This window comes from Penicillium expansum (genome assembly GCF_000769745.1).
Source record: "Penicillium expansum strain MD-8 chromosome Unknown contig81, whole genome shotgun sequence".
Classification (NCBI taxonomy): Eukaryota; Fungi; Ascomycota; class Eurotiomycetes; order Eurotiales; family Aspergillaceae; genus Penicillium; species Penicillium expansum.
This window is the reverse complement of record NW_015971354.1, coordinates 1-22,230: the sequence shown is the minus strand read 5'-3', so window position 1 is coordinate 22,230 and position 22,230 is coordinate 1. Positions and strand designations below refer to the sequence as shown.

The 22,230-nt window shown below is 46.3% G+C and overlaps 10 protein-coding genes across 10 annotated transcripts; 6 read left to right on the top strand and 4 right to left on the bottom strand.

Moving 5' to 3' along the window:
* Positions 1–838: 838 nt before the first annotated feature.
* Positions 839–1,453, top strand: PEX2_028720 (carboxymuconolactone decarboxylase family protein; the record flags this gene model as incomplete). The annotated part of the gene is made up of 1 exon (XM_016740147.1): positions 839–1,453. The coding sequence occupies one exon, from the start codon at positions 839–841 to the stop codon at positions 1,451–1,453; it is 615 nt and encodes a 204-aa protein (XP_016597481.1).
* Positions 1,454–1,634: 181 nt separating this feature from the next.
* egl2 (putative endoglucanase) lies at positions 1,635–3,080 on the bottom strand (the record flags this gene model as incomplete). The annotated part of the gene is made up of 5 exons (XM_016740146.1): positions 1,635–2,389; positions 2,436–2,506; positions 2,590–2,654; positions 2,718–2,929; positions 2,984–3,080. 5 exons carry the CDS (start codon positions 3,078–3,080, stop codon positions 1,635–1,637), a joined length of 1,200 nt encoding a protein of 399 aa, XP_016597480.1.
* A 1,602-nt stretch (positions 3,081–4,682) lies between these two features.
* cbhB (putative 1,4-beta-D-glucan-cellobiohydrolyase) lies at positions 4,683–6,299 on the bottom strand (the record flags this gene model as incomplete). Its single annotated transcript, XM_016740145.1, has 1 exon — positions 4,683–6,299. The coding sequence occupies one exon, from the start codon at positions 6,297–6,299 to the stop codon at positions 4,683–4,685; it is 1,617 nt and encodes a 538-aa protein (XP_016597479.1).
* A 1,155-nt stretch (positions 6,300–7,454) lies between these two features.
* PEX2_028690 (formyltetrahydrofolate deformylase) lies at positions 7,455–8,318 on the top strand (the record flags this gene model as incomplete). Its single annotated transcript, XM_016740144.1, has 1 exon — positions 7,455–8,318. The coding sequence occupies one exon, from the start codon at positions 7,455–7,457 to the stop codon at positions 8,316–8,318; it is 864 nt and encodes a 287-aa protein (XP_016597478.1).
* A 437-nt stretch (positions 8,319–8,755) lies between these two features.
* Positions 8,756–9,364, top strand: PEX2_028680 (NUDIX hydrolase; the record flags this gene model as incomplete). The annotated part of the gene is made up of 1 exon (XM_016740143.1): positions 8,756–9,364. The coding sequence occupies one exon, from the start codon at positions 8,756–8,758 to the stop codon at positions 9,362–9,364; it is 609 nt and encodes a 202-aa protein (XP_016597477.1).
* A 71-nt stretch (positions 9,365–9,435) lies between these two features.
* Positions 9,436–10,977, bottom strand: PEX2_028670 (M20 family metallopeptidase; the record flags this gene model as incomplete). Its single annotated transcript, XM_016740142.1, has 6 exons — positions 9,436–9,671; positions 9,733–9,860; positions 9,937–10,240; positions 10,297–10,385; positions 10,436–10,818; positions 10,882–10,977. The coding sequence occupies 6 exons, from the start codon at positions 10,975–10,977 to the stop codon at positions 9,436–9,438; spliced, it is 1,236 nt and encodes a 411-aa protein (XP_016597476.1).
* A 1,529-nt stretch (positions 10,978–12,506) lies between these two features.
* PEX2_028660 (Major facilitator superfamily domain, general substrate transporter) lies at positions 12,507–13,484 on the top strand (the record flags this gene model as incomplete). Its single annotated transcript, XM_016740141.1, has 4 exons — positions 12,507–12,539; positions 12,590–12,620; positions 12,748–13,160; positions 13,269–13,484. The coding sequence occupies 4 exons, from the start codon at positions 12,507–12,509 to the stop codon at positions 13,482–13,484; spliced, it is 693 nt and encodes a 230-aa protein (XP_016597475.1).
* A 2,372-nt stretch (positions 13,485–15,856) lies between these two features.
* Positions 15,857–16,666, top strand: PEX2_028650 (A4/G1 family peptidase; the record flags this gene model as incomplete). The annotated part of the gene is made up of 1 exon (XM_016740140.1): positions 15,857–16,666. The coding sequence occupies one exon, from the start codon at positions 15,857–15,859 to the stop codon at positions 16,664–16,666; it is 810 nt and encodes a 269-aa protein (XP_016597474.1).
* A 603-nt stretch (positions 16,667–17,269) lies between these two features.
* On the bottom strand, positions 17,270–18,791 carry PEX2_028640 (L-threonylcarbamoyladenylate synthase; the record flags this gene model as incomplete). Its single annotated transcript, XM_016740139.1, has 2 exons — positions 17,270–17,954; positions 18,316–18,791. The coding sequence occupies 2 exons, from the start codon at positions 18,789–18,791 to the stop codon at positions 17,270–17,272; spliced, it is 1,161 nt and encodes a 386-aa protein (XP_016597473.1).
* Positions 18,792–20,131: 1,340 nt separating this feature from the next.
* Positions 20,132–21,403, top strand: mep20 (uncharacterized protein; the record flags this gene model as incomplete). The annotated part of the gene is made up of 5 exons (XM_016740138.1): positions 20,132–20,360; positions 20,412–20,823; positions 20,876–21,004; positions 21,068–21,330; positions 21,384–21,403. 5 exons carry the CDS (start codon positions 20,132–20,134, stop codon positions 21,401–21,403), a joined length of 1,053 nt encoding a protein of 350 aa, XP_016597472.1.
* Between the last annotated feature and the right edge of the window lie 827 nt (positions 21,404–22,230).

Here is a 22,230-nt window from a genome sequence, read left to right as displayed (position 1 = left end):
TGAGGAGTGAGAAAATGACCGAGATATTGAGGCCGATGCCCGTGAGAAAACAGGACGGTTCATGTATAGTCGAAGCTTGAATACAAAGAAATTTCAATGTGATCCGCATGCGGGGGAGGATATCGGCATCCAGGGGCGGCACCACGCGGGAGTGTGTTTTACTCCAATGCCGGTGTTGGGATCATTCTCCCATTGAGTAGAATCGAGTTTGTTGATTTGTATTCTAATTTGATCTCAGATGGATATGAACGTGATTTTAGATAACCTACTACACGTCTAAAGCTCCAAATGCTTCCTACTGTAATCCGGGGTAGCATCTAGCATCCATGTATATATTAACTTCACAAATTACTCTTGAGTTTGAATTTATAGTGGGTTGAGGCTCCCTCGCATCGAGAATATGAACTTGGCCTGACCTATTACTATTGCTAAGCAACAGACCCAGTATGTTCCAACCTTGTGGAGTTCTAGATAGTTATATATATTTATGTAAAACTATATATATGTACCACGGGGTAAACCCGACTTCTAGTAGATATTGCACATAGCCTATCTGAATGTTTATCATCTATCCGTCATTTAGCTTACCTGTTCTCTACAAGTTCGGAGAGATATCCCCGAGGAAGATGCCGGAGAAACGCTCCCCCACATTGACGGGTAAGAAATTTCCCACCGCCCCTCGGCATCAAGGATATTCCCCCCACGGCGTTGCGACTGTTAAGGTGCCGTTGAATAAACCATAACACTTCGAACCCGGAATTTGATGTACGTGTTTCAACATAGACTCACCATCCTCAGATATACCCTCAAATCAATCGGAATCAATCATACACGCACCATGCGTTTACCCTACGCCCCTTCCACCCCGCCTGTCGATGCAGCCCCGGACACCGCTGCTATCTATGCCCGTATCGCCGAGCGCAGAAATCCCCGTCCTTTGATTCCTCTTGACCTATCCCTCCTTCATAGCCCACCTGTCGCCGATGGTTGGAACAGCTTCATCGGAGCTATTCGGTCGCGCACCTTAGTCGACTCTGGTATCATGGAATTGGCAGTCTGTCGTGTCGCCGTACTCAATAACGCTGTTTACGAATGGAATGCTCACGCTCCACTGGCTCTGAAAGGTGGCATTAAGCCCGATCAATTGCAGGCTGCTCTTACACTGCCTTGCACCGCTGAGGGAGATATTGCCGAGCTTGAGAATAGCGCACTCACCCCACAACAGCGCGCTGTTCTACGCTATACCGACCAGATGACTCGCACCATTAGAGTTCAAGATGCTGTTTTTGCTGAATTAAAAAGTGTCGGGTATGGTGACCGCGAAATCGTGGAGCTCACCACCGGCATCGCCGGTTATAACTGCGTGAGTCGGTTCTTGGTTGCGTTGGACGTTGGCGAGAATAATGCTCGCGAGATGAAGAGCGTGGATGAGTTGGTCGCTACTCTTCAATAGCAAATGAGATTATGCGGGAGATAAAACTTGAATTTTGAGTTATCTAGATCTACAAGTTTGTAAATAGTAGAAGATTTGAATAATGAATAAATGCTGACTCAAAATTTGATCTCATGAGCAATGTAACACCCTCACTCAGCTACCGCTGACACCTAGATATTCTCATGCGGTACTGCTTCGCCTACAGGCACTGTGAGTAGTAGTCACTCTGCTTCTGGCAGGTGTACGGGCTAGCACAGATGGTTGCCCCAGTCCAGTTCTTCCCACCACATTGTGCATAATGAGCTGCGCCTGTGGTACTTGATCCAGTTGTGGTGGTGGTGGTAGTAGTAGCAGTAGTTGTTGTGGAAGTGGTGGCGGAGATGGTGGTGGTGACTGCGGCGGTTGTCCCACCTGAGCCACTCGAGCCGGGGAAATATTTCTTCAGAAGACTCATGTAGTAAGTATAACCTACGCCAGAAGGAGGCTCGAAGCTGTACATGTAGTCTCCCCACCACGGTCCAGCAGACCACCAGGACGCGCCAAGCCAGACATCGCTATTCGCTTGCAAGTAATCAAGCATACCTGTCACTGCACTTTGACAAACGAAATTGGCACCCCCGGCAAATTCGCCTAAGAAGGCCTTCTTTCCATTGTCTTTGAGCCATTGTGTGGCAGCCACAACTCGTTCTTGGCCGATGGTTGAGCTAACACAGGTCTCTGATGTCCCGGAACCGTCAGAGTCAAGGTACTGGTGCATCTCATAGATGATCAAGTCTTGTGGGTCTGTCAAGGCTTTCATATTGTCATTAACAGTTGTCCATGTCCATGCACCACTCCACGAGTTGCCCTCCACAAAAATGTACTGCGATCTGGCTCCTGCAGCTCGGATAGCGTTGATAGCAGCTTGGTTCAAGTTCAACACCAGGGTTTGGTCTTCCGAATTGAATTCGTTGTCTACAAAGTTAGTGTACGGCTCAAATTGAGGAATAGGGCATCTCACTTGTGTCAAAGATGACCTTGTTATTCGATGCGAATTCCGATGCGAGGGTTGTCCAAAAGGCTGCGAAGTCACTAGTAGAGGTGATTATGTTGCCATAACTACGTACATATGGTGAGATACGCCCCCCACAGCGAAATGCAAGCTGAGGACTTACTATCGTCCAAAATTGTGAGGATCGACAACAGCGTATCCACCGTTTGACGTGATATAGTTAACAGTCTGTTGCAAAATTGGTGTCAGTATCGTCTCACCCATGGACGGTGACATCTTATAGATACATACACTTTTCAATGAAGCTAGGTAGGTAGCATCCGCACTCGACGTCAGAGTTCCGGGAACCAACCGCTCCATTGCGAAGGGGATGCGGAATATGTTCATTCCTGCATTCCGGAGAGTTTGAATAGTTGAGGTCGATGGCCAGATATAATCGGTGCCCAATTCTCCTGGAATGTTTCCACTCCCAAACTCTGCGCCAGCTTCATTTGCGCCGAACCCTATCGACGACTCAGTCAGATATCTGGTTGCATCACAGTGGTTACACTTCATACAAACAAAGGAAGATGCCCTTTTAGATAGGGATGGGCCTGGTGCTGCCAGTACCAAGCCTGTGATACCAGCTATGGTAAGCAAAGAGGTATACCGCATTTTGAGCAGGTGATTGGACGTTCTGAATGGTGCTACGAAATGTAAATCTATCGGGGGTCACAATGTGATTTATGTCAAGCTACAATGGACGAATATGACAAGGAGCGAACTCCCTGATCATGAATCGCTCCTTACCTAGGACTGAAACCGCGAGGCTTTGTCCTCACGTGCGAGGAAAGACTTTAGCCTAGCGGATAGGTCTGCGGGGATCATCTTCAACACCTCGATTCGGTTTCTTTTTGCGGACCGCCACCCGAGCTAAAATGAGCTTTGAAGAATGAATTGCCAAGATGTAAGAAAAAGTAGTCCAGATTCGGCACGGCCTCACAATCCCTTCGTGGCTGGAATCTCGGAGACGAGGTTACGTGGGGAGGAGGGCGCCACTGGAGGCGCTGTAAAACCTGGAGAGTGAAATAGCAATTAGTCTAGAATAAAAAAGAAAATATGGGAGTGGATTACCGGTAGGAAGCACCTATTGTCAAGAGCCCAACGCTTGTCAGACTGCCCAAGCTCGTTTCCGGTAATTTGTCCGACAAATTCAACGGACTTGGAAGTTCAACAGGGAACCGGGGTAATATTGACCAGGTTGGAGGTAGACTCTGATTCAATCCGACGAATAAAATACACCACTCGGCCGCTCGTCCGGCCTCTACTGGAACTTGCGTACCAGTGCATGTAAGAATTGTGCATGAATAGACCAAATACTACCAGACACTAAACAGGAGATCATTAACATCATTAAGAGGAGTTCGCATAATCAGAATGCTTGTTTAATTGCTAACTACTACGTAACATTTGTATATAGACGTTGTACCTGTTTTCTTCCTTGAAAATAATAGTAGTCGCCTGTAGCCCCCACAAATACAAGACCCCCACGAAATCACTAGACGTGCACTGACTTTTGCATGAAATTGGCAGCGTATATCATTTGGCGTTATGCCCTCTAGAAACCGGAGGAAGCGCCCAACGTAAAAGTAAAATCAACGTGGCTTGACTAGTCGGAGCATTCTCCGGTTTCTGCATGGCTTTTTCAAATTAAACAAGGTAGCGCCACATGCATCAGCTAGGTCTGGGGGTGCGGGATATGCCGTGCAGGAGTTATCGGCTGAAATGGTTCGACTCTAGTGCTGACTCTGACAGGGGGTCTCTCAACGGGCGTCGGTTATTCAAGGGGTTATTCAAAGGAGTCGGATAAATTGTCTCTAATTTTAATAAAGCCCAGTGCAAGTCTAATTTTGCGTCCAACTTTGCGACGGAATTTATTTTGAAGCCGTCAGCGCGTATCGGGATACAAGTACGTACTCCGTTGAAAAGCAATGAATGGGGTTATCACGGTTATACCCAAGAGAGGCCATGAACGGGAAGAAAGAGAGAACGTGTTAAAAGAACTTCTAGATTGTGATCGAATTATATGAAATAAGATAAACAAATAACAAATACGGCATTTAAGCTGAAAGAAAATACAATGAAACTCTCAAATTCAAAAATATATCAAAAACAATCGATCAAACTAAATAGACATTTTGACAAAGTGATCCAGTCGTCTCGTATTCTTCACCATTCTTCGAATTTCCATCACTCAACTCCCGAGTTGCCTATTGTCTACAGGCACTGCGAGTAGTACTCACTCTGCTTCTGGCAGGTGTATGGGCTGACACAGGTGGTTGCACCGGTCCAGTTAGTTCCGCCACACTGCGCATATTGAGCAGCGCCGGTGGTGCTTGACCCAGTCGTGGTAGTAGTGGTGGTTGCCTTTGTGGTGGAAGTGGTGGTGGTGGTGCTTGTAGTTGTGGCCTTGGTGGTGGTAGTGCCGGACCCTTGGCCGGTCGAGGTGAAAGTCGAACCGAGAGGACCGACCTTGATGTTCGAATAGATAACGTAAGCGTTCGCATGGTTAGCTTCAACATCGGTAGGTTCGCCAGAGGAAATGTCGCAGCTACCACGAGCAGCACCAGGAGTAGTCGAAGAGGCGGTGGTTGGGTAAGTGCTATCGAGCCACAGCATGTTGGCCGCGTGGTCATCCCAGAGACTCATCACCAGAACCATTCCATCCGCAAGACCAGCCCCTACGCCCGCCAGGCCTCCATGTTGAGTGAAAACGTCTGTGTCCCCGAATGCGGTCTTCTGGGCAGAGCAGAAGGAGTCGGTGATAGAGTTGCCAGTAACAGCGCTGATGGTAGATACAGACTGGGGGATAACCTTGCCATTTTGAACATAGAAGCGCTTGATTTCCGAGAGCGTGCCGGCGGATGTACCGTCATTGGTGATAAACTGAGTCACCACAGTGAAAGGGGATTTGGTATCAACGATCTTGCTCGGGCCATAGAAAGACTGGTTTCCCATGCGATACGGGTTGAAATCACATCCATCAGGGTCACAAGTGCCACTATAGCGGTCACTGCTGTATGTGCCACCACAGGCATCTCCACTGCATCTAGTCTGAGCCGGGTCATCGCAGGGATGGGGTGTGACTGCAGTGGAGATTGAGTTGGCCTCCCAAATATCCATCTCAGCACAGCAAGAGCCATAATTGCCAGTACCAGCATTGACATCGTTGGAAGACGGCTCCCACCCTTCCACATTGGCCTGGCCGTTGATGAACTTGAGGTCTCGCGGACATTGCGCATCACAGTAACCGGTACCGTACTTAGCACCAGCTTTGTTGGCAGGATATCGTGCCATGCCACCATCTTCGTCCATGGACACGAAGTACAGCGCACCGTTCAAGCCACAGGGAAGGTTCGAAACATCGACATCAAAGGTGAACTCCTGATTAAGCAGATGGAACATTTCGTACTTGCTATCATCCGCCATGAGGTAGAGACGTGAGCCAATGTTCTTCTGATATGCCTGGGTGACAAAGTTCAGCCGCAAAGAGCTGCCGCTTGCGGTAACACCATAAGTGCCCGAGTAGTCGGCACCTTCTAGAGCGCAGTTGGTGGCACAAGTAACATCGTCCGGGCAGATAGTTGTATCCCATTTATTGCCAGTATAGCAATTGGTGGAGCCGGCAGTTTTGTGAACCCAGCGCCAGTTAGCGTCGACGACAACCTTGCCGCTTTGGGAAGTGCAGCTGCCTCCAGCAGTGCACTTTTGCCAAGTCAAGGACGGATGAACTTCAGCAGTGTTGGTGCCCACCTGCTGTGCCTGTGCAGCCCCGAGAAAGGCGGCCAACAGTAGGGCATTTTTGTAGATCTTGAAGGAGAGAGTGGAGGCCATGATGTCCAGTGTCGATGTGCACCGAATTGTGAACTTAATTGTTGAGTGAATTGATGAGGAATTCGAAACTAATATGAATAGAGAGGCCCTTTTATATTCCAATAGGAACTAGGGAGGGCTATCAGGGGATTCACATTGAGCTTCATGCCACGGCGCGACGGTCCGTATGACCGTATGACAATTGACTGCCATGTTTCCCAATGGGGAAGTACAGTAAACACTCCGGGGACACGGAGGGAGTTCCCCAGACCCCGCGACGGGCTTCAGAAGTAGTTCAAGTCATTTTGTGGGGCGCCTTCGGGTTTAGTGCCACGGAGATGGCTGTGAACATTCCATCGCTTTGTGAGTGGAAAATTGCATTCAGATTTCTAAACTAGGCCTCGGCAATACAACTAGAATCGGATTGAAACCCATTAGCGGCTAAATAGCCAGCCTCCAAATTAGGCAGGGACAACGCCATGTTGCCTACGACGCCCGACTTGGGATAAAATGAAACATCTTAGCATACTTGAATGAGAAAATAATACCTCGGATCCGTGACAAGGTAGTCACTCCCCGGATTCTGCAGGATGTGGACAAGGCACGCCATGGATGGTAATTTGCGCTGGCTGCGCGCATTGGCTCATGGAAGTGCAATGGGGCGCCTTTGCGTAGTGAAGGTAATTTAGTTTAATCACGAGGATTAAGGAACCAATGCCGAGCACAGACCTGTTACCAATGCAGTTGTAATCTCATGACATCCGGTAGGTGAGATCAATGCATAAGGTGCCGAGTGCCTTCAGGGCGCTAGGGAAAACGTGGCTAAAAAGATGGAATTCACCGATTCAAGAGGAACATGTGACTAGTGAGGCGATAATTTTATGAAAATTGTTTGATTCCAAGTCTCAATGATCTATATAGATCAAGAAGAGGATATGAAGGGATCAAATTGATGAAGATCCAAAAGACTTGACAAGAGAATAAGGACGATAAGGCAAGGCCGATCAAGCTGATCGACCCGTGGACCAGGCGGGCAATGCCGGCAGATGAGTCATCGCCGAAACCGGCAAGTGGGATTCACAAAAGAAAAAAAGAAAGAAATCAGAGCTATTCCTCTTCATCATCTTAGCCATTTGAAGGAATACCAGCGGATTCAACACCGCTCTCTCATTTATCATGGCTCCTAGCTTCATTTTGACCCTTTCTGGCCCTGACCGCCCTGGTATTGTCCACGCGGTCACTGCATTCCTCGTGGAGAACAACCTCAACATTATCGATTCGTCGCAATTCGGTGATCCTGCCTCTGAACGCTTCTTTATGCGGACACAATTTGCGATTGCAAGTGGAGCAGATGAAACCCTTGAACTCGAGAAATTGCGCACTGCGTTCGAGCCCACTGCCCAGTCGTTCTCCCTCGACTTCGAGATCAATCCCACTGTGAAAAAGCCCCGCGTGCTGATCATGGTCTCCAAGATTGGCCACTGTCTCAACGACCTGCTATTCCGCCAATCCACCGGTCAGCTGAGCATTGAGGTGCCTTTAATCGTTTCCAACCACCCCGACTTCGCTACCCTCGCAGCTACCTATAATATCCCATTCCACCACCTCCCCGTCACCGCGGATACTAAGGCGCAGCAGGAGGCCCAGATTTTGGAATTGGTGAGCCAACACAATGTTGATTTGATTGTGCTAGCTCGGTATATGCAGGTGTTGTCTCCAACCCTGTGTACCGCCATGTCCGGTCGCATTATCAACATCCACCATAGCTTCCTGCCCTCTTTCAAGGGTGCCAAGCCATATCACCAGGCCTACGACCGCGGTGTGAAGATCATCGGTGCCACTGCCCATTTTGTCACCAGTGACCTGGATGAAGGCCCGATCATCGAACAGAATGTTGTTCGAGTCAACCATGGCATGAGCCCCAAGGAGCTGACCCATGCCGGCAGCAACGTGGAGAGCAACGTACTCGCCACTGCAGTCAAGTACGTAACAGAGCGCCGTGTGATCTTGAACGGCCACAAGACCGTTGTCTTCAACTAAGACATATGAGTCGGGGTCTCTACTCAATCCTGGGTTCATATTGCCATATTGCGCATCTGGGTATTATTAAATCCCTCCCCTTCAGCGACCTTTTTGCGACACCTCTATGGTCAATATTATAGACCACAGGACTACCGAGAAAAGAAAATCAGAATCAGAATACAGAATAGAGTCACGCCTACAATGTATATAATATAAAAATATCTATATGCATATGTTGAGTGCCTTTATGAAAAACAATGACTCAAATGGATTTCCAAACCTCGTAGATCGAAATCTCGTAGGGAGTCGTAGGACTAACAATATTTCAATTATATTGGCGCCTCATAAAAACACAAAGCCCTCAGGCGCTCCCTAGCGGGGAAGATGAAACTCAACATCTACACCGCTCAACGAAAGATTCTATTTCCTATCCATATCTCGAGTCAAGAATCAAGATGACTTATACCGTTGCTCCTCATCTCAATTACTTTACCATCCCTCTCACGGAATTTGTGGCCGCCCGACCTGAATTCGAAGGGTTTGGTGTCGGCGCGTACATTTTCTCTCATGCCGATCCTACCCCGCGCATCCTTCTTCTCCAGCGCGCACTGACAGACTCAATGCCCGGCTGTTGGGAGGGTCCCGGAGGCGCATGCGAACTGGAAACGGACAAAACGTTACTTGATTCCCTTGTGCGTGAAACGCTAGAAGAAAGTGGATTGCATGTGTCTCACATTATTGATCTCGTCGCGGTGGATTGTTGGGAGCATCATCGCCGCAGTGACGGGAAAATCCGTATTGCCAAGTACTCGTTCGTTGTCGAGGTTCAAGAGGCTTTGAAATCGTCAGCAGGAAGACAGCAACCGATTCCAACTTTCCAAATACCTGTTCAACTCGAGCCACTGGAGCATCAGCAATTCGAGTGGGCGTTAAAAGAGGACGTTGTGCTTTCTGTCCAATCAGCCAGCGGCCGATACAGATTCCCATTGCCCTCAATTGGCCATCAAGCACCTAATATACTCCGGGCTTTTGAATTGGTTGAAGAACGAGAGAACAAGCAATAAATGGCCCAAGGATTTCGCCCAGCAAAGCCTCAAATGAGCATTCATATACTATCTATCCACCCAATTTACATCTAATCCTCCCGCGCAATCTCGTCTTTCCATTGACGCCACGCCAAATCATACATATCGTTCTCCACAATCATATCCCAACCAATCAATGCTAAAGACTTTCCAACAATCAATGCCTCAGCATGGGCTTCGTCTGTTCCAGCTGCAGCTGCAAAAGTCGGGTGGTGTGGAAATGAAGTTGTAGGAGCCGGAATCGCAAACATTGTATGAAGCGTTGGAGTCTCGTAGCTAACATTGCCTATTATTGAAGTACACGGGTTAGCCTTGTCCATCAAGGGGAATCTTATCTGACCACATACCAATATCCGACGACCCCGTTAGGACCTTATCATAGCGCTTGAGAACTTTGCGACTATACCGTCCCATGTGGACACAGTAGCGTTCACAGAGAGTGTCATTCAATCGGACATCAGTATAGAGCTCATCCCTTGAAGCAAACAGATTAGTATCCACTTCCTCAAGCATCTAGTCAGGCGGGAAGGTGGCCATAAATGGATACATACTCATCAATCTTGACTTGACATCCAGTGGCCAACGCACCAGCCTCAATGCAATTGCGCAATTTGCTGACAAGGGTATTCAATCCCTTCAATCTAGGGCTGCGCACCTGCCAGAAAGCCTTCGTATAATCCGGGATCACATTAGCTACCTTGGGTGTGTCTAAGAAAGCACAATGAACACGCTGGTCCGGAAGAAGCTGCTGCCGAAGGACCGCAACGTTGTTATAAGATGAGACCAGGGCATCAAGCGCGTTGATTCCTTCCCACGGATTCCCACCGGCATGAGCATTTCTACCCGTGAATTCGCCTATATTGAGTTATATTAATCGGCATGTGATACAAGAAGTATATTGGGCGACTTACAATAGATATTCTTGCGCGCATTCATAGGCGTTCCAGCAATCCCGTCCGATGGTTCTTGGTCGGGATATATCTTTTTGGGTCCAGGATGACTGCAAATCAAGTTAGCACATACCAATCCGTCTCCTTTCATATATCTTACGCCATTAGCGAGATTTCGACATTCTTGTAAGCGCCGGCATCAATCAATTTGGCCTTTCCGCCTCCATTTTCCTCGGCAGGAGTCCCTAACAACTGGGCTCTACCAGGGATGCTAAATTTCCTTATATCAAACGACAGTGCAAGGAATGCAGCGATACTGCTTGTCGCTATTAAATTATGACCACATGCATGGCCAATTCCAGGCAATGCGTCATATTCTGCGTTGAAATTGATCAATCGCCCACCAGTTCCACTCAAAACCTCAAAAGAGGTGTCAAGTCCATAGGCGTGGCGAGTAACAGTAAAACCTTGTCCTTCGAGGAAATCACAAATTGTATCGTGAGCGCCCTGCTCCTGATAAGCAAGCTCAGGATTTGACCAAATCTGACAATCATCACGGACATGTCAGCCCTATAGATAAAAGTCTGACTGCGAGGGTGAACATACTTGATAGTTCAATTCCCGCAATTCCTGTTGTAGTGCCTCAAGCGTGGCATCTACAAAGGTCTTCACTTCCTCAATATTGATGACTGGGAGAGTCATAATGTTTTAACGGTCTATTTCAATTCTAGCAGTGTTGAATTCGGATCCCTCTTGCCTAAAGGACCCCAAGAGTCGTGCCATACTTAAATATGAACAAATTTCAAAAGCGAAACTAATTTGACGCATTATCAGGCGGTATCCGCGTGGCGTTTGCCGATGACAAAGTAAGAGGGGAAGAATGGAACGCTATTCCAACCTTTATCCTATGGCCAGTATGATTACTTGTGGATAATTCCTTTCAATATGACAACAGAGCTAGAGTCACGGAATTGGGGTTATCATCCGCTATATCGGCAAGCTTGGCGAAAGTCTATCAGGCCTCACTCCGTCGGCAATCTCGACAGACCAGTGGAATCCGGAATATGTACGGAGTATCTTCTGCTATAATGTTGTCATAACAATGATAATCAGGCTCAACCCCTTATCTTGTATCAATATTCAGGTAAAGTTTTGGGATCAGAGGCAGAAATTCAACCCACGACCAGACTCGTGTTTGGCATCCTCAATATCTCGTTCTATTTTCGCGTTTTTCCTTCGCCACAAACTTCGCATTCCAATCCTTCCTTTTTGCCTTTTCCTTTTTGACTTTTGATCGGGGCCTGTAGGGAAAGTTGGTTGCCGATGAGTATGAGCATTCATATTGCCGAGGTGCCAACGATTCGCTAGACTGCCGATATTGTAATGCCAATGATCTACTACTCACGAAGTCTATACACACTGTAGCGGATGGCAACAACTAAGAGGTAAATTCATCATATTTTGGTATCTGAGCTCGCTAAAGTTATTTCTGGTTGCCACAAAATTTGCCCGCGTTCCTGGCGAATGTTATCGCCCCTCCCCCGCCTTTTCTTAGAGTAGAACCAAGGCTTATGAACGTAATATTGACTCGACACCGTACGGAAATCATTGGTTTAGTTTCCCTATCAGCTATTATCGTATCCGGTGTGTTGCTACCACGTTGAGTTCAATCGGTCTTGGCCGCCCTGTCCTAGAAGCCATATAGTCCCCTTGAGACACCCGCTAATTGATACATATACTAAGTTAATCATCTTTTTACTTCACATATCACCAATGCTCCTCTCTCTTTCTATCCGTCATCTACGTATTCCCTTCTTCTCTGCTTAGTTTGGACTAGTCAGTATGAGGAAAGAACACATCCGAAGGGACAAAACCAGACCTTGAAATACTCAAGGTTGAGTCGAGTTCTGATGCTCGCAATGTGGACTTTGGACAAGTGCTTGAGATTGAAACAACACCTACAATGGAGAAGAAAGTTTTAAGGAAGCTAGACTTCTTTTTAATACCTCTCATAGGCGGTTGCTAGATGTTGCAGTACATTGACAAACTAGCAATTAGCCAGGCAACCCTTTTCAATCTTCGACAGGACTTGGTGTATCCCTTTTCCAATCAATGCAACCAACTTGATTCTCTTCTTGTTGTTTAATATTAATACAGCTCTTTTTTTCACCAGGATTTGAAAGGAAATGAATATAACTGGGCATCCGCCATTTTTTATTTTGGTTATTCGCATGGAGTTGGCCGAGTTCATATCTCGCCGTGAGGTAAGTTTGAGAGATAATTCCTAATAACATAGGCTAAGTTTTGGTTCCAGGCTTCCGTTGGGCAAATATCTCAGCGGTGCTGTTTGTGTTTGGGGAGGTTGTCTGATGGTTCACGCCGCCTGCACGAACACTGGGGTGGCTTAATGGCAGCTAGGTTCTTTTTTGGCGTTGGGGATATGGGTTCCTATACTGATAAATTATAACACAGCTAACAAGTGTATTTTGACAGAGGCATCAATTGCGCCTGGCTTTGCGCTGATAACGGGAATGTTTTACACAAGATCGGAGCAGCCATCACGCCAGGCAGCATGGTTTGTTGGTAATTCCATTGCTGTTCTCCTTGGCGGGCTGATTGCCTACGGTATTGGCAATATTCACATCACAGCTATTGCCCAATGGCAACTGTTGTTTCTTATCTTAGGCGCCATCACTTCTGCCTATGGCGTCATCTTATTCTTTACACTACCGGACTCACCCGCGAAAGCTGTGTTTCTGAAACCCAACGAACGAGCCATTGCAGTCCACAGAACATTGAAGAACAAGACTGGAGTTTTGGACACGGGCAAGTTCAAATGGGGTCAGGTTTTAATGGCGATCAAAGACCTACAAACGTGGTTTTTGGTACTTTATACACTCTGTGTTAGCTTTTGCAACGGTGGCATCACAAGTTTTTCTGCTATCATTATCACCGGATTTGGATTCCCCCATCTAGAGGCTCTTCTCATCTAGATGCCCATTGGCGGTGCTCAGCTTGTCTTTCTCCTCCTTACCTCGGGGTTCGCGTCCCTTGTTCCAAAGTCTCGTATTATTATGATGATCTTCAATACGGCTGTATCGATGCTCGGTATGCTTTTGATTTGGAAGCTAGATGATGAGAACCACGCAGGGAAGATAACCGGTCTCTGCCTGGGTGGTGTCTTCGCTGCCAATATCCCTTTGTCTTAGTCTGATCAGCTTGAACGTCGCCGGATTTACCAAGAAGAGCACTGTCAGCGCCCTTATGTTTGCAGCGTACTGTATTGGAAATATTGCTAGTCCCCAATTCTTCCTTCCTTCGGAAGAACCGTTATATTTAGTCAGTACTTCACTTTCATGGCCCATCATACCACTTGAGTGCTAACTTGATCAGACTGGTATCAGAGCGTCTATGGCAGGACTGGCCTTCGGAATCTTCTTCTTGGTCTGTCTCTCTATATATTATGTCTTGGAAAACCGACGACGGGATAGGCTGTACAGGTCTCCTAAAGAGATGAGTGAAATTGAAGAACTGCAAGACGAGCTTTCTAACGAGACTGACCATGAGATTGAAAGTTTTCGATATGTGCTTTGAGATATTTGACTTCAACATGAGTTTGAACGGAATATCAAGCACATATCTGCTTTCTTCATGTCTCCATTGCTGTTGTTTTTTGTACTCCGCTGGGTGGCAGATAGGTAAATATTTTGCAAAATTGCTCCCGGCAAAGTCATATAGTTTATACGTAGCATCAAGTTGGTGCGCTATTTCAATGCCGAAGCGCATCCGATTTCTTGCATGTTCTATAATCCAACGTATCATCTCTGTAGAGTCCCACTTAAACGAGGTAAGCCCCACCACCATTGTCTGACTTTCAGTATATGATGTCCGGTTGGTGTCGTTGATTAATATCATTTCAGGAATCACTCTCATGTACTGCAGCCACTGATTACCAGACTGGTGCCACCATCCTCTTCTACTTTAAGTTAGCCATATAGTAAAGTCCAAATTTAGTCACATGTTGGCCCAAGGTTTCGTGGAATTAAATTTCTATAAGACCGACTTGAACACCAACAACTTGAGTGCGCAGATCCGGCGCCCCCCACGATAGAAGTTGGTGGTTTGGAAATGTATTCATAGTAGGAAAATTCAGCGATAGCTAAAACTGCATTTGACATTTGTTAAAAACGCTTTCTAATAGCAAACTTGACACATTGGAAGTTCGGTATCATGTGCTCCGAAATAAAGCGAGAAGTAGTAAAGACAGGATTGTCTCGAAGACATGCTAGACCAGAAAGGCTTTGCCGAAGCGAAATGGCTTCAACGGGCATGATTCCGAGAATAGACATCAATTACTTGAATAAAAATAGGATTCATTCAAAAGAGATTTTTTTTCTCTTTCGAATGATGAAATTGTTCCCCTTTGCAAAAGTGACTTGGGGTTCTACCGACTGAGAGTCACACCTGTTACTGCAAACTCTGGATTCTTAGCAAAGGTAGAGGCGTGTGGCATGCTAGCTGCACTAGTGCCAATGATGGCAATTTTCTTGGATGACATCTAGCCGTAAGTAATGTTTGACACTGTGTGAGTATGCTACAGGTGAGTTTGGGAAGATACCCCTCGGTATAATGTGCTGGTATCACTATGGTGACGTCAGGCGACCAATCAAATGGCGGGTTTTGGAGGCAGTGTTCGATGGAGAGAGAAATCCTAAGATCCAGAAATATTCTTATTTGCACATTCAAGGTCTTATATTCTAGGTGCAGTTTGATCAAGAAGTCGAGGCATGGAGAAATAATTAGTCAGCGCAAGGAGATGACCCTCCAAAAGCGATCATCAGAGTTGAATAAGACAAGAAGCTTTTGATAGAGGGAGAGAGAGAGAGAGCCACTGGCTTTCAAAGTTTTTGATCCGATCACAACCCTCTGCTTGTCACCTCTCTATAAAGACAGGTCTGGAGCCAAATTAGGGAAGAGATTTTTATTCAAGGGTAACGCAAAGCCAAATTGTGCTCATATAATCTCATCTTATCATTTTTAATCGCGCTGTCTACATCCAGTCTTACTTCAAGGATCATAGCTGTATATTTTCACCTGTCTAGAATCCATGGAAAGTCCAATGAAGTAGAATAGCTGGGCCTACACTCTGTACTCTGTGGTTACCCTAAATCAGTATATATGTATATATGAGTCCGAATTTACCGTATACAAGGAACACATTTACCATTCAGGGTTTAGGGGATCCTTGTATATTTAGTTAGCCAAAGGGCTACCTCATAAAGTCACACTAGCCTTCGGTCTCCGACAGCGATCATCTGCGCTTTTTATCTTCATCTTAAATGGCGGTCATGTTACATTCAGAGGCATTCACTCGCGTCTCCTATCATGGCTATTTATATCATTTGATTCATTCTAGACTTATCCCTTCTAAGCTTAATTAATACTCGGAGCAAATTCTATATAAACGTCAAGTTTCGTGCGCAGTTTAGATTCGCCGCAGTTCAACTTTCTTTCAGCAAATTTTCTCTTCGTTTTAATAATTGAAACAGATTTATACCGACTCAACTCCCGAACCTTCGCTATGAAATTCGCTGTCGCAATAATCGGTGCTACGCTACTCACTACGTCTATCATCGCCTCTCCACTCACTCCTCGCCAACAGGCAGACCGTGAGATACATCAATATACCCAAGCTCCGCGCCGCAGAATTCGGCCTCATAGTCCAGGTACCTCGGAAGTGCTCTATCTGAATCAAACGTCCCAGGAGACTTACAGCTCAAACTGGGCCGGGGCTGTGCTTATTGGTACAGGATACTCTTCGGTATCCGGAGAGATCACTGTTCCTATCCCCCGACTCCCGAATGATGCGAATTCCTACACAAATTACTGTGCCTCTGCATGGGTTGGCATTGACGGTGATACTTGCAGTACAGCCATTCTACAAACAGGAATCGATTTCTGTATTCAAGGAGGGTCTACATCGTACAGCGCGTGGTACGAATGGTATCCAGACTACGCCCATGACTTTAGCAACATCCAAATTTCGGCTGGAAATGTCATCAGAATGACAGTCGATGCAACTTCGAAAAGTTCCGGCTCTGCTACCGTTGAGAATTTATCCACTGGCGCATCTGTCACGCATATATTCCGTAATGGTCTTTGGGGTGACTTATGTGAGTTCAATGCCGAATGGATTGTGGAGGACTTTTCTGTAAACAACGCGTTGGCTCCTTTTGCCAACTTTGGCACAGTGATATTCTCCAATGCAACTGCCTCGCGCAGTGGGAATACTTACGGACCATTGGGTGCTACAATAATGGACATCTATCAAGATCGGATTCTCACATCTTCATCTGTCACCAGAAACACTGTCACTATCAGTTACATCTAGTTTTGACAAAAGCCCAAGTTCAAATTCTCCAAACCTAACTCTAGAACATTCCGGTGGAACAATAAGATCTTAGATAGCACAATGAAACAGACTAGTGTCACTGCATTGTATCAGGTGTTTGTTCTTTTGATTAGATACCACAGGGGGGCTGACATAGAATTTACCTCGTGCTCTGCAAAATTTTTGCATACTGCTCTAGTAACTCCAATCACACAATTGATGGGCACTAAAAGCGTGATCAGCTTCTTTCTTGCCAACACAGAGGGAGACATGAATACATCCTTCTTCATGGCAGACGCAACACAAGTAGGATTTCTGTACAATCGCAATATAGTGATGGAAAGCCAACTTTTTGAACATTTAACTCTCTTTCAGCTTCTCAAATGATTCTGCCTTTTTTGAAAACAATGGGATGTTCCTTAAGAAGTCAAAACAAAGGAAATTGTAGACACACAAAGCAAAGCCATCACATTAAGGATTCTTGGGATAGTTTGATTATTGGTCTCCCACGTTACTTGGTAATCAGGTTAGAATTATAGCAGAACGCGGTATCGAATTCTGTAATCAGAGTAAAAACGTCATATCCTGTTCGTCCAAATCTATTCAGACAAAATATTCCACGTTCCAGGGATCATCTGGCACTTTGATACCATAAAACCGAGAGAGAGCATCCTGCACCACATCATAACAAGCTCCGTATCGCACAACCTTTATTGTTCTAAAATCGATAATGGTTGAAGAGGCTCGAGGATGGTGAAACTTTTGTCTTCCGTAGTCGATGACTATATCTGCCACTTCGAGGATCTCTGGCTCGATGTCCTCTACCACAGTCTTTGTTCCCTTGCCGGTGATATTGGCTGATGATCCCATTAGAGGAAGTTCCTCTAGGGCAGCAAGTCGAGATAATTCTTCTAGCAAAGCACCTCCGTTGACCAACATTGCTAGAGTGTCCCCAACGACGCTCTGTGCTAATATATCTGGTGGGAGCTTTCGAATAATCGGATGATCAAGTCGATATGGCGCAACAATCCCCAGAGGAAGCTCCAAGTCCACAGTCAATAATTTGACGATACTGGCTTCCTGGGGAGGAAGAACATGAATATCTCGATGCAGATAGTAACTGCCAACCATTGCATGTCGCTTGTGTGGCTCTCTCCGTTTCACGCGAAAAATCCGGTTCAATGCATCCGGATCAATCGCAGTGATTCCGTAGCCAACGCTCATGGGAATAATCGCAATACCACCCCGTTTCAGAACTTCAAACACCGCTCTAGCGTCCTTTTCTAGGCTTGGTACTTTATGGAAAGACATGCTTATTGAGGAGTCTATGTGTGCTAGTAAACACTTGAGCATCAGAGCTTCATTCTAGTGATGAAAAATAGGGCTTGATACTAGGCAGCAGATTAAATCTCGTTTGAAACATTGTGTAATACCGAGGGAACCCTGAAATTTGTAACACAAAACTGCTATCTCCCAGAAACTCATGTGAATAATAGTGAAAATAATTTGGTATGATCTCATTCCGGTGAATAACACATGAAATAGATCGTGGGCCGTAGGACATCCAATGATAACAATCGCGTAGCGTCGAGTTTTCTCACATGCCGCCCCTTCGTTTCAAGTATCCAAAAACCAAATACTTGGCTCACCCAATGCTCACGGAGGATTCATTTGAAATGAAGTCCCCGCGATAGGCGCCTTCGTTATCCCTGAGTTGGGATGTAGTGACATTAGATAATTCAGTTGGCCACACCGCATGCCAAGTTCCCTGGGCACGGACAGAATATTCATGTCCCTTGTCAAGGCTTTGAATCGGCAAATTGACAGTTACATCAATGGTGTGACGTGCTTGTATCTCAACAAGATCGTCCTCTGAGGCAGGTAGCTTGCGTGAAACCATAATAGTAGGAACGGGTAGTTTCCGTTTGTCCGTTGTGTCACAAATCTCGAAAATACCGAGAACACCAGCCTGAGGGTCCAATGGAGTGCCCCATCTTAGAATGGTGACTGTTGAATCTGCGGCATTGTGAACAGAAACTTTGATTGGTAGAGCAAATGCTTCCTGTGCCTCTAGGATCTGTGCCTGGGGGGCCAAGGTGACCTGCAAACCCAACTTTGACTCCATAGTTGCGTCAGAAAGAGACATTTCCGTGGTCAGTGTGATATACTATATCAATGAGGTTGGGGGAACAAAGAAAATAAGAGCAACGAGGTAGTTTCGGCAAGTTACTAGCAGTGTCGAGATATCGAGGGGTGGGGTGTACAAAGATCAGACAAAAGCGACCGAGGTAGAGATTCTTATCACGCCTTATATCTGGAAATGCTGATCATGTTGACGATCCCTAGTTTGAACCAATTAGTTTTGTTAATTGCATGCCAAGTCGACTGCCGAGGGTGCTCTACCGCATTCCTCCGGGGCTCCGTGGAACACTCCTCTCTTGTTGACTTGGCATAGCGTTGTCTCCCAGGCGAGCCATTTGTCACAACAGTGAAATCCCTAATAATTACAACGCTATATGTTGTATACGACATAACCGCTAATGGCAGACACTAAGCATTGTTTTGAGGTCAAGACTTCGGCGCCGTCTTGGGTGGTATCTTGGCACTACTTGGCACCGGAGTCCGGCGACAAATGTACAGCTTAGGGCTTGGCGTGATATGAATGGAGGGGAATCTCTAGGTTGGTCATTGAGAATGGAATGGAGATATGAGTTGTTACCGGTAAGTCCTGTTATTACCATAGGCAAAATATATTGAAATCTCTACAGTACAATGTCTTTATGTTCCACGAATTCTAAGAATGGCGATGCGCATATATTTATGCTCCATTCTCTCGCAGAATGAATTTTTATACTTAATTCCCATAGCTATACCTATGCCATGCATAAATAACTGCCCAGGGGTTGGCAGCTTTTAGCGCCGAATTATCCTTTGTCTAGAACCGATCGTGAGGAGTTACATCGAATAAGCCCCCACCTCTTCAAGCATGAGGTGGTATCAAATGCAGCTTGATGCGCCATTGGGCATATATCCCTGCTAAAGCCCGTCCTTCAGGGGCGCGGTTTTCCGTCGGGCCAAGAAGATATCCATGATGATCTTTCTGAAGGTGTATGTTGTAGCTATCTCGAGATATCTTTGACCAGTGACAAGATTGCCCGCAGGTCTCCCGTGTCTGCCCTATGCAAGTTTAGCTGCTGGCGTGGCCAAATTGTTTCATACACAGAAGATCCTATCCTCTTTCTTCTACCGTTCTTCTGGGCAACGGTGAGAGGGTAGACGGTGCACAGGAGAGAGGAAACCGCGGCATTCCACTTCGAAATTGCAATGATTATCCAGGGGACTATAAAGAAGGCAATATTCTCCCGACAACTGGGGCTTTTCATTTCCAGCAGCATCCAAGATATCAAAATTACAACCTCCCTTTCAAGAGAATTACCCTTTTTAGTCTTTTGATCTTCGAGCATCATGCGTTTTGCTGGCCTTTCCACGGTTCTTCTGGCTCTAGCACAGCATGTGCACTCCTTGCCAGTCGAAAACGATGGGACCCCTGCGCTTGATATTATCTTGAGTCGCATCACTGACACCCGTATCAAGGCTGTTGTGAAGAACTCTGGCAGTGAAGATGTCACATTTGTGCATCTCAACTTTTTCCGTGACACCGCACCCGTCAAGAAGGTCAATGTCTTCAAGAACGGTATATAAAATGTCTCCAGTCCCTATCGGTACAATTCTAACATTAAATCAGATTCTGAGGTCACTTTTGAGGGTATCAAACGTCGGTTCGTCCTCAACGGTCTCACCTCGGAATCTCTCACCTCTCTTGCTGCAGGAGAGACCTTCGAGGATGAATTTGACATTGCCACTACCAGTGACTTGTCTAGCGGAGGCCCATTGACTCTCCGTTCAACTGGCCTAGTGCCCCTGGTCACTGATGGTGCGGTCACTGGCTACCTGCCATATCGTTCTAATGATCTCAAGATCGAGGTTGACGGTGTCAAGGCATCCCGTGTACTGAAGGCTATCAAGCCGCTCGATCGTCGCGCTCTCCAGACCTGCAGTAATTTGAGCAAGAAGTCTGCACTTGCCAAGGCTCTCCAGAATACCGTGACGCTCGCGACAGATGCCGCAGAGGCTGCCCTTTCTGGATCTTCTACTAAGTATGTACATACCGTTTTACAACGGATTAACCATTCTAATAGCATTCGATAGGTTCAGCGAGTACTTTAAGACCACCAGCACGGCTACACGCAGGGTCGTGGCTGCTCGGCTTAAGGCTGTGGCAAAAGAGGCCGGCTCGAACACTGCCACTAAGTACTACTGCGAAGATACCTTGGGATAGTCAGTCCTCCTTTCCGTAAAGACTTGATATTTATACGTTACTTACAAATCGAATTCAAATAGCTGTGAGACGAATGTCTTGGCTTACACTCTGCCATCTCTGAATGTGATCGCCAATTGTGATATCTACTACAGCGACCTCCCAGCATTGGCTAGCAAGTGCCACAACCAAGATCAAGCAACCACAACTCTCCACGAGCTCACCCATGCTCCAGGAGTGTACAGCCCTGGAACTGAAGACAACGGATACGGATATCGCGCTGCGACAGCCCTCTCTAGCGCAGATGCTGTGTTGAACGCCGACACGTATGCACTGTATGCCAATGGTTAGTGTCCGAGGTCGAGTTCTTCTAATGAAAATCAGCTGACCAGCAAATAGCAATCGCCCTTGGCTGCTAAGTGATGGATTCTCCGTATATTTAATTGCTCCTGGGGTGCGAAGTATGAAGTGCCAAGGCAATTTGAGGTTGCCAGATATCAAGTCAAGTTGGATTCTGATGAGGTTTGTCAATGAGAGACTGGTTGTGAGAGGAACATTGATTGTGAACAATGATTAGTTGAGGCAGGTCGTGAATGAAAATCTCTAGTGATGATGAATATCCTTGCCTTGCTGTTTTGTAGATGTAGTCAACTGTTTGGAAGCACCGTACTACCACATAAATACATACATACATAGACCAAGATTCCGAGATTCTTGAGTTTGGAGCGTTCTTGGCCTTGGTCCGATTACTGATGATAACTTTCTGGGTACGCAGGTCCTCAGAGGCCGATTAGCACTCCCTATCAATTGAGCATCACGATCCCAGCTGTAAAGTGTTTGTTATCTCTCAGATGCCACAGGCTCGCCATCCCATAGTTACTGACTATATAGTCAGTCATCTTTCCTAGTTTGTACAGTAACTCTACAACAATTTACATATTATACACCATCGTCTACCATCGTAGACATCAACAGGTTATAAGCCCGGGAGCTTATTATTAACGGTTTAACTACTAGTTAATATCCCTAGTGTCTGTGTGTCTCTCCCTACACACAGGGGTAGTACTAAGCCTAGTACTACCCAGTTAAAACTCTCGCTTTTCTTACCTCCGCCTGCCCAGAGATCTTGCCTATTTAGGTAGTAGGAATAGCTTTAGGTTTACAGCTTATTACCATTATTAAACCTGCTAAGGTAATAGGCAGGCTCTGTTTTGTATAGGGCTCTCCCTACTAGGCGTTATTATCT